Here is a 10,185-nt window from a genome sequence, read left to right as displayed (position 1 = left end):
TTTTCTTTCGTGGAGGTTCGGAAGTACAATCATTCTTTGCCTGTTTTTTGTTAATATCATTAGAGGTGCGTCGTTCGGAGGAAGAGTTATTTTTCTGCTCTGTTTTGCTATCGCGGCTTGTTGCTGAGTTGTTGTTTGTAGATGATTCCGATGATGAATTTTTGTTGTTGTTGGCTGATGATGACTTGAGCTTGTCAGCAAGTTTTCGTTTCATTTTTTTTTTGAATTTCCTTTTTTATTGGAATAGAGCGATTTTATGAGGAAGTGATTTTGGAAGCTGTCAGACAAAATGGCAATGCACTTAGGTTTGATGGTCTTCCCATTGTGTCCTTTCGATAAGATCATGTTATTATCTGACAAGGAACTCATTCTGTCAGCAGTGAAGAACAAAGGATTCGCATTACATTTTGCAAATGAAAACTTTCAAAAAAAGGTGAAGAACTTGAGATGGAAGCTCTAAAATGCAATGGTTATGTTTTTGAAGATAGTGACGAATGTTATCAAGCTAGAATGTATCATTGCTATCATAACCCTTATTTTGGAAATGATTATTAATTGTTTTTAGTTTGGCTGAAATTGAATTCGAATTTGTAAAAGGTCAGTATTGAATGTCTTCAATTTTTATTCATCTTGATATTGTACTTTCCACTGGGAAACAGTGTTTTTCACATGATTTGGTCGTCTCCAATGAAATCACCCAGAGAGGGATCAGAATGGACATTTCCACTAATGTTTGGCGATGATGATTGATCACTATCCACTGGTGTCCAATTGGCATCATCAGAAAGGTTCAGATAAGACGAATGGTCATGCATAGAGTGATCGAATGAAACAGAAGAAGGAGTCGCTTCATTGCTGTTACCATTTGCAGTGATTGCTTCCATTAATAATTGGACAAGTACTTGTTTTAACATGGCATTCACATCCAATGTTGACGACAATGAAGAAGCATCAATAGTGGTATCAGAAGAACAAGATAGGTGACCAGAGATCAAAAAGTTGGAAAGAGGTTTTGGTTGTTCTGAATCAACAAGTGTTCATGCGTTGGGGGAGTTGATTCTTGAATCTGTGTGTCGGTGGCTCGATCTGGTTGTACAAATGAAACTTTATACGTGGAAGAATTGTTTGCCATGCTGGTATTAGAGATTATGGGAAAGGTATTCATCAAGGTTTGATTGTTCCACCCACAATTACCTTCATGAATCATGAAATTGTTGTTGTTGGAGTGGTGGTTATTGATATTATACAATTCCAATTCAGAGAGGTTTTTGTGGTGAGAAAAGGAATGAACAGAACAAGCGCTTGAAGAAGAAGTATTGTTGTTGTTGGTTACATCCACTTCTCCAGCATACCATTGCTGGACTTGATTCAGTGGGTGTACTCGGAATGGTTGTTGTTGTAGTTGAGGTAATGGTTGTGGTTGCATTTGTTGAGAGGTATTAGGAAACAGATCAAAAGTGGAGGATGGTGGTTGTTGTTCTTGTAAAGAGGTAAAAGGAGAAAGAAGTGCGAAACTGTCATCATGGTTTTCATTGGTCGATGGGACTTGTATTGATGGCTGATTTGTTTCTTGCATGTCAGGAACATGAGACAGTCGCTTAATGATGCTCAAATATTCTGTCAATGACACTTGTTGAGACATGAAAGGTAATAATGGACACTCTTGGTTGGAGCTATCATGACCACGACTGCAAGTCATCTTGTCCAAACATTTTGAAGATGAAACACCACATCGCGATTGCTCGCCTCTCACCTTGTAGTTGCACTCACTGCGGAGTGGTGGTGTGGATGAGTTTGAATTCATCTGATCCAAAGATGAATGCATCTCCTCTGTTTGATTCAATTTTCTCTTCTTCTTTTGTGAAATCTCTTGATCAGGGCAACCATCCACAACAGAGGAGATCAACGAGGAAGAAGAAGTTGTTGTGGTTGGTTCAGAGGATTCCATCCGTTTTGGACAATAAAATCTCTTCATCAAGCTTTTGGCTTTTTCTTTATCCAAAGAGGAATGAATAGAGGTGGAAAGGATGTCAAATTTGAGAAGTGGAACTTCTAGTGGAGCTGAAGGGACATGATCATCACCAGAAGTGCTCTTCAGATCCAGTTCGAAATAATTCTTTTGAAATCAAGAATGTCGAGTTGCTTTCGAAGTTTTCTTGGTTGACGGTTCTTACTGACAGCAGCAAGTTCGTTCTTCTTCTTGTTGCTGCTGGTGGTGTGATTCTTCTTCTTTAACGTGTCCATGGATTGCTGATTTGGCATTTGACAGAAGGCAGTGATTGGGTTGTGAAGCACTTTTCTCGAGTTTGAAATGCACTCAGAAATTCATTCCTCAATCGCATTTATAGTTTTCTTCCTAACATCAAGTGGCATTTGACAGCAGGTAGCCTATCTTCGTTGGCCCAAAATCGAAAACCACACCTGTGAAAACTCTCTTTCAAGTAAAGAAACCAAATCGTTTGATAGGCCGCCCACGCGCATGAACTGGACTCAAGCCACACATTTGGGCAGGGTAGTTCCATTGGAGATTGGTTTGACCAAAGAACTGGATTCCCTATCTCATTCTTTAGCCGAAAAAGTTTCTCAAAAAAGTAACAATTATTCTCTTGATCGTCAAAAACGCAAGATCTCCAAAATTAGGTCTCAAAGTGGTGTTTCGCCGTATCACACGACAACATGTTTCACTTGATTCGAAACAAATAGAAAAACGAGAATCCAAATTGTATAATCTTACACAAGCCTTTTAAATTTATGCCCTCAGGATCTGTCAGCAATCAAAATGACAATTGTCAAATGATGATAATCTTATGGTAAAAGTGGGGCTGTAAATTGATCTATTTCGTAACCAATTTGTCACTTGTTATTTCAATTTATTTCAATCGTGAAAGTAGACCACAAATAAGGCCTTTCAGACATTTCTTTCTAGGGGTGATTGTACGAAATAATCGCGTAGAACATTGAACCCAATGGGGTGAATGAACGTTGACAATTATGCTGTATATGATCTGATTCAGTAAAAGGACTGCTTTTGTGAATGGTTAGGCAACATTGTAAACGTAGCGACCTTTGGAATGAATAATTTAAAGGAAAGACGCCAGAATTACTTCAGTTTATCACCCAACTCAATTTTATTGTTGCTATTGCAAAAAATTAGTTGAACAACTTTATTACAAGGAATTTCATGTTTTTCAGTCCAAATATTCAAAACAACTGGAATTTCCATGTCAGAGAAATTATTTCAAAGAACAAAAATTAAAGATTCACAAAAAACATAACAACAATCTATCAATTAGGTTGTTCCATTTTGTTCCAGAATATTCTCCACTGAAAAATGCCTTCAAAAGTTTCTTCTTCTTCTTCATCGTCATCATCGAGTTCTTCATCCAAAGGCTCCTCTTTCACAGCCAATATCAAGAAAAAACCGTACGATAAATTCGGAAATTCAGAAAAGTATCATTTCTTTTGGAAAGATAAATCACCATTTAGTAATTGGCATACGGCTCCGTATACTCTATCGGGCAATAGATTTGAAAATACAGAGATCGGAATGATGTATGAGAAAGCCATATTGTTTGATGATCATGAAATTGCTTTACAAATTTTGCAAACAACAAGTCCATCAACTGCAAAAAACTTGGGAAGACTAGTCTCAAATTTTGATGAACAAGTTTGGCAACAACATCGAGAAGAATTGGTTTATAAACATTTGCTTGCAAAATTCACTCAGAATGAACACTTGAAAAAAGCATTATTGGAGACCGGAGACAAAATTTTGGCTGAAGCTTCACCGAGTGATTGCATTTGGGGTATTGGCTTGAAAGAACAGGATGCCATCGAAACTCATCCTAACAATTGGAAAGGATTGAATTTACTAGGAAAATTATTGACACGGGTGAAGGAGGAAATTAGAAATTCTAATTTGTAATAAGTTAATATGTTCATCAAAAAGGAAAGGTAATTGAGAAAAGCTACCTTGGTTGGAAACATTACAACGATTTAATATCGTCTGGTACGCAGAGAAAAAGCATTGCAAGGTTTAGCTCGATTTTGAATTGAGAGTTGAGATTGTGTTGATTGTGAAACGATAATGAAAGGGATGGATCGATAATGGACTGGGTTTGGCTTCATTAAGGAATTTCTTTTTTGTTCAGTAGAGAGCAGTTGTTATTATCGTCTTCTTGGTGATGAGAAATGGTGTGATCTGTCTGATTTGTACTCGAGGAATCCATCTCCTCCTCCTCTCTTTGAGAATCCACCAGTGTTTTTTCATGTCCTTGCATCATCACAATGTTGTTATTTGAAGAGGAATGAGAGTCAACAGATGGGGAATGACGGCCATCAGAGAGTTCACAGGCCGTCCAGTCCACCTCCACTTTCTCTGATGTTTCCGTTCCCTTAAGAAGTAGCGAGTTGGAAGAATGCAACACTACACTTGCACAGCTGCCCATGATTATTATTGGAATTAAGGATTGACTACGAGTAGATTCGAGTTGTTGTTTTTATGATTTTTGGATGATTATGAGGCCATGATTTCAATTTATAGGATATCGGCATTAGTAGTCCTCTCACCATCATTCGGATGTTCTAGAGTTGAATCCATCAAGACCATTTTGAGCGGTATGGGTGTTTTTTAATGCAGTGCGGTTGGTCATGAACATTTTGGACATTTCTTAAATGGTTCTACAATTCCACAAGGACTCGTTTCAAAGGATGATGGAAGAGATTTTTCGGCTACTTTTATGGACATATCTCAACTTGCGACAGCGTGATCGTTTGCTTTGATTCAATCGCCGTCCTCATGGCTATTTTCATTCAATCTGCAACTGTCCACACGAATTTTGTGCGCTCTGTTAGAAACTGTCATCTCCATCGTTAATTGAATGCTTAATGATGCTTGGATAATTATGGATAACACCACAATGAGGTAGACCACACTGTCTTTTCGGTAATTGACATATTGAGACCCATCATGTCTAAGGAAGGTCTCTATATTTGAGGCGCCTGTCACTGACTTGGATAGAGGCAGAGGACACAAGAACAGAACGAATGTTGTCTCGTTTAACAACTTGACACCATGATACACACGACATGTGCCATTCGTAAAGTATTCGTAAAACACACATGAATGGACTGGCAGAGGTTGAGCAGCTAATCGTGAGGTTATCTTTCATTTAAAAAGAGAAGAGACGCATAGACAGGAGTGGATCCATGAACAGGTACATCCACTCGTATCGCAGAAAGCCAACTCAAAGGCCCTTCTTATAGGGAATTGTTTGTATGACTTTGGGGTTTGCAGTAGACAAAGCCAATGCAAGAGGAGTGGTTTTCACATTGCGCTCTGATTCTTGCCAGGTTTTCGAACTCCAAAGGATTCGAACGGTGGTATGTGGCTTCACTCTGTTGCAACATGAATGCGAAGAAATAAGTTTTTCTATTTTTATCAAATAAGGACTTCACATTGAATTCAAATTAGTTAGCGATGGGAATTCTCAATGAAAATCTTGCTTGGAATTCGAGAGACGACGCATGATCATCGATGAAAAACCCAACACAAAAAAAACCTCCACAAGAAGAAACAACAATAATTTCGCAACTATCAACCCATGATGTTACTAGCCGATTATTCAAATAACACCTGTATGACATCAAAATCATCTCTGACAGAGCCATGTATTGGCACTCCTGATGGTGATCATCGTCAAAATACAGACGCAGCTTTTTTAGAAGGCTGAAAGGGAATTTTGTGAGTTGCAGCTGCTTCAAAAAGCTGCAGTACGACAACGGAACAGGATCATACGATCAACGCTTCGTGTGGTCGTTCTCAACAACGAAATGCCTTTCAAATTCTCGACCTGTTGCAAATGACAAATGATGAAAGTTAGAGAATGAATTCTCATTCTCTAACTTTTGAAAAATGTCAACTCATTCAGAAAGAGAATCAATGCCCCGTGAAGGTAAAATCACAAGGCATTAGAACTTTGGTATTCCGTGACTCTTCAAATATGCTTTCCATTGTTGAGAAAACTCCCACTATCGAATCGTTGGCATTTAAGGGTGAAATGAATGAAGAGGAGTTTAATTTGTAGGTAAAGTTCCCTTTTGGAAAACAGTTAAAAACACTGAATTTGTGTGATTTCGGGATTTTGCGGCGTTCTAAATTGAACAGAAACTCTCTTGAAATAATGGAGATTCCTAAACTGAACGTGAACCACATGTCAGAACTTACTTCACTGACTGTGAATGATTTGGATTCTATTCTATTCATGCCAAGTACTGTCACGAATTTAGGACTGTACCTTTTGAATGGGACTTCATTGAAAACAGCTGTAAAAAATCCATTGCCTCATGTCTCTTCCCTTACCGTCTATGGCTTGAGTACATCTTTACCATTACCAACCTTAATTAAGGCCATTTGTACTGCATTTCCAAATCTCAAACATCTCACATTGCCAGAAACCATCATACTTAACACTTCTGCAGCAAACACGAAGGAAAGCGATTCGTCTTATTTGGATGGAACGCTCTTGTTGGAGCCAAATGAGTTGTGTAAAATCACCATCTTACACTCTGATAATGCATGGCCCATGTTTTTGCATGGTCTCTTGTATGAATTGAGGTTGTCATTTCCTTGTCAAAGTTTCACCACTTCCTTCGAGAAGTTACCTTCTAATGAGAGCATTACTTTTCAACCAATTTCATTGATTGATTGGAAATGCAAGTTGAAGAATCACATTCACATCAAAGCAGAACAATATTTCAAAAAGATCCATCAATGGTTCCAGTTATATTGCAATCAGCCTCAAATGAAGCCTCTCATCGATGAAATGATGCACATTATCGTTCAGATGTGCATGTTCAAAAGTTTTTATTCAGAACAAGATCAACAAAAACTCATTGACCTTTTGGGAAATTTGAATATGAAAATATTTGAATTTGAAGAAATGAAGTTCTATCTCAAGAATGTCATTGAAGTGAGAAGAAAACAGTTGAACTTCTTTCTTGATTTTTTCAATTCAGTTCATGAATATTCGGCGCTCGAGAGAGCAATGCAACTTCTTGAGGAGCTTGTTGAATTGGAAAAATGTTCCTCTCAAGAATTCATTAAAACCAATGACATGAGTGAAAAGAAGAAGCAGCTCAATGCAACTTGCAAAAGTTCAGACCTTATTGTTCGACACGTTGAAGAACTTTCGGATTGTGTGAAAGAAATGGAAAAAATTGTCATGTTCAACTCGGGTCCAAAAACTATAAGACCTGAACAATGGTATTCTGAAGATATTATTGAAGTTTATGAGCCAATAGATAATATCGAAATTGAAAGAGACACGATGGAGGATGAGAGATGATTCGAATTGAGATGGTTATTGAGGTGTCAGTCATCCCTTATTTACCTCTCCGCTACTTTCAAGGAATCCAAAAAACAAATAAACGTATTCGCTTAAATTTATATTTAATGACCAACCACAAGATAACGACCCTTCAACGAATATTAAGCCTCACAGAATCTATTTAACAATTTTTAGCCAAAGGATGACAAGACAGCCAAAAATCTATGGTGGAAACTCGAGATCAAAAATAGATTTAAAAAATTTAAAAAAAAATCAAAACCGGTTCCAAGTTCCGTTATAAGGTTGGTTTCTATTCCGATTCTGCTTGAGAGAGGAGGATAACTGTTAATTGTTCAATCATCACGTATCTTGTGTTCGGTCAAATAATTATTAATTGCTATTGATTGTGTTTTATTTCATCATCATTATCTTAACCATTTTGTTGTCAAATCTCTTAATCCTTCATCGTTCTCTCTGATTTAGAAAATTGAAAATGAAAGTAACCATCAGATGTAGTAACGGAGATACATTCTCTATTGATAACGTGGATCTCGACAATACAGTTGAAGAATTTAAACAAGTAGTTGCGAGTCATTCCAATATTCCGGCCTCCGATCAACGTTTAATCTATAGAGGAAAAGTACTCAAGGATCAAGCCACTTTGAAGAGTTATGGCGTTGAAGAGGGGCTTACCATTCATTTGGTAAGAGGAAAACCATCGGGTGCTGCTACTACCACTTCTTCAACAACCACTCCATCGGCAACATCAACAACAACCACTCCACCACCATCAACCACCACTTCGTCAAATGTACCACCATCCTCTACTACCACTAGCACAACAACCACTAATAACACCACCTCACAAACCGCCCCCAATCAACAACAAAATCCATTCAGTTTGTTTGGAAATTTAGGTGGTTTTGGTGGAGATAATAACAACAACATGTTCGGAGCAGGTGGATTTCCAAATGTAGATCCTAACATGATGCAACAAATGATGAATAATCCTTTCGTGCAAAGTATGCTCAACAATCCAGATTTCATTCGTGAAATGATGAATTCGAATCCTCAAATGCAACAAATTATGAGAAATAATCCTGAAGTTGGTAGAATGCTTCAAGATCCTGAAATGATCAGAAGAGCAATGGAAATGGCAAGAAATCCAGAGCTCATGAGAGAAATGATGAGAAACACTGATTTAGCCATGAGTAATATTGAAAATCTTCCAGGAGGTTTTGACGCTCTTAGAAGAATGTACAGCGACATTCAAGAACCTTTACACGAAGCCACAACTGAAATGTTTAGAGGAACAACAACTACACCAGAGCAACCAACAACGTCAAACACTACTTCTGTACCACCTGGACAACCATTCAACATGTGGGGAAATAATTCAACAGGAACAGCAGCAACAACAACAACACCACCACCTTCTTCCAACACATCGTCAACTGGAAACACAGGCAATACAACAAATGCGAACCCATTTGCAAACATGTTTGGTGGCATGGGAGGAATGGGATTCCCAAACATGGGCGGAATGAACCCACAACAAGTTCAACAAATGATGAACAATCCTTTCATGCAAAGAATGATGACAGAAATGCTTTCCGATCCACAAATGTTAGATCAGCTCATCAACTCAAATCCAATGTTACAGCAAATGACCCAAAGCAATCCAATGTTGAGAACCATGTTGAGCAATCCCCAATTTATTCAACATGTCATGCAATTGCAAGGAATGATGAATCAATCTCAAGGTGGTACTAATACTTCGTCGACAACTGGAGGAAATGCTTTCCTCAAATGCCAAATCCATTCTTATTTGGCAATCCATGGATGGGTGGACAAATGCCAACAACAACTGCCAATACACAACCTCCACGAGAGCGATTTGCCGCACAGCTTTCTCAACTCCAAGAAATGGGCTTTTTTGACGAGCAATCAAATATTGAGGCTCTTTTGGCCACCAATGGAAATGTAAATGCTGCCGTTGAATATCTGCTGTCCAACCCTCCACCATCAAGAAATATGTAATTTATTCAGTAAATAAATCCAAAAAGATCAGCTACAAAATATATAGATTGGTGTGACACTGTCCGAGAAGGCATCATCATGTGTTGCTCAAAACTTTCGATTCGAAAACCAATTTTTCATCATGTGTTTTGAAACTACCTTAATTTGATGATAGAATGAATAGAAATCCAAAGTCGTAAAAAGAGCAGACACCAAAGGGTAACAGGCTCCCAAAACAACTCCAGGAAAACCTCTTCCATACTCCATCATGTAGGTATGAGGAGCTGATTTATAGGAACATGCTTCAAATCTTGGTAAGAAAGTCATGTCTCCTGGTTTGTAGTAAAGTCCTCTGACATTTCCAGGAGTGTATGTTTCGTGATGTCCCTATTCATGAATATTGTTTGCAGGAATTAGTTTTGAAAGAGTTCATGTCAAGGTGAAATTCAAAGAGAAAAATTCAACCAACCTGAATAATGTAATCATAAACATCCATCATGTATCTGCCAGAATATCCACTTGTGCCTACTGGAGTTCCATAGAGCTATGAGTGCCACATGTCAACCACAGTGTAGTATCATTTCAACAATAATATCAATTATTATTTATGAAATTATTGAAGAATGCACTAAACTTACAATAATATACTCAGTAAAGCTAAAGTGGAACACACAAATATGTCCAAGAGCTCCCTAATCATTTGTAATGTCGTTCCACATTGTTGGTTGATCCATAATAATTAGATGTTGGATGAACACAATAATCCTGAATTTGAAATAAATATTGAACAAATAAATATTACATACACCACACATATTAAACATCCATTGTTGTTTCA

At 37.8% G+C, this 10,185-nt stretch overlaps 6 protein-coding genes across 6 annotated transcripts in view; 3 read left to right on the top strand and 3 right to left on the bottom strand.

The window, feature by feature from the left end:
- Positions 1-665: 665 nt before the first annotated feature.
- On the bottom strand, positions 666-1,948 carry FDP41_009463 (uncharacterized protein; the record flags this gene model as incomplete). Its single annotated transcript, XM_044713424.1, has 2 exons — positions 666-1,021; positions 1,195-1,948. 2 exons carry the CDS (start codon positions 1,946-1,948, stop codon positions 666-668), a joined length of 1,110 nt encoding a protein of 369 aa, XP_044556974.1.
- A 1,383-nt stretch (positions 1,949-3,331) lies between these two features.
- FDP41_009462 (uncharacterized protein) lies at positions 3,332-3,925 on the top strand (the record flags this gene model as incomplete). The annotated part of the gene is made up of 1 exon (XM_044713423.1): positions 3,332-3,925. The coding sequence occupies one exon, from the start codon at positions 3,332-3,334 to the stop codon at positions 3,923-3,925; it is 594 nt and encodes a 197-aa protein (XP_044556973.1).
- Positions 3,926-5,885: 1,960 nt separating this feature from the next.
- FDP41_009461 (uncharacterized protein) lies at positions 5,886-7,346 on the top strand (the record flags this gene model as incomplete). The annotated part of the gene is made up of 2 exons (XM_044713422.1): positions 5,886-6,082; positions 6,167-7,346. 2 exons carry the CDS (start codon positions 5,886-5,888, stop codon positions 7,344-7,346), a joined length of 1,377 nt encoding a protein of 458 aa, XP_044556972.1.
- Positions 7,347-7,821: 475 nt separating this feature from the next.
- FDP41_009460 (uncharacterized protein) lies at positions 7,822-9,315 on the top strand (the record flags this gene model as incomplete). The annotated part of the gene is made up of 1 exon (XM_044713421.1): positions 7,822-9,315. The coding sequence occupies one exon, from the start codon at positions 7,822-7,824 to the stop codon at positions 9,313-9,315; it is 1,494 nt and encodes a 497-aa protein (XP_044556971.1).
- A 140-nt stretch (positions 9,316-9,455) lies between these two features.
- Positions 9,456-10,162, bottom strand: FDP41_009459 (uncharacterized protein; the record flags this gene model as incomplete). The annotated part of the gene is made up of 4 exons (XM_044713419.1): positions 9,456-9,734; positions 9,817-9,891; positions 9,986-10,039; positions 10,154-10,162. 4 exons carry the CDS (start codon positions 10,160-10,162, stop codon positions 9,456-9,458), a joined length of 417 nt encoding a protein of 138 aa, XP_044556970.1.
- A 20-nt stretch (positions 10,163-10,182) lies between these two features.
- The window catches only part of FDP41_009458 (uncharacterized protein), a gene marked incomplete at both ends in the record, with an annotated part of 447 nt that continues 444 nt past the window's right edge, over positions 10,183-10,185 (bottom strand). Inside the window, one exon of the mRNA XM_044713418.1 lies at positions 10,183-10,185. This exon is cut by the window's right edge and continues 444 nt beyond it. Within this exon, the coding sequence (XP_044556969.1) occupies positions 10,183-10,185 (3 nt within the window).

The sequence above is a fragment of the Naegleria fowleri genome (genome assembly GCF_008403515.1).
Source record: "Naegleria fowleri strain ATCC 30894 chromosome Unknown tig69, whole genome shotgun sequence".
Classification (NCBI taxonomy): domain Eukaryota; phylum Heterolobosea; class Eutetramitea; order Acrasida; family Naegleriidae; genus Naegleria; species Naegleria fowleri.
Note: the sequence above shows the minus strand (reverse complement) of the source record. Positions and strands in the feature narration are given on the sequence as shown.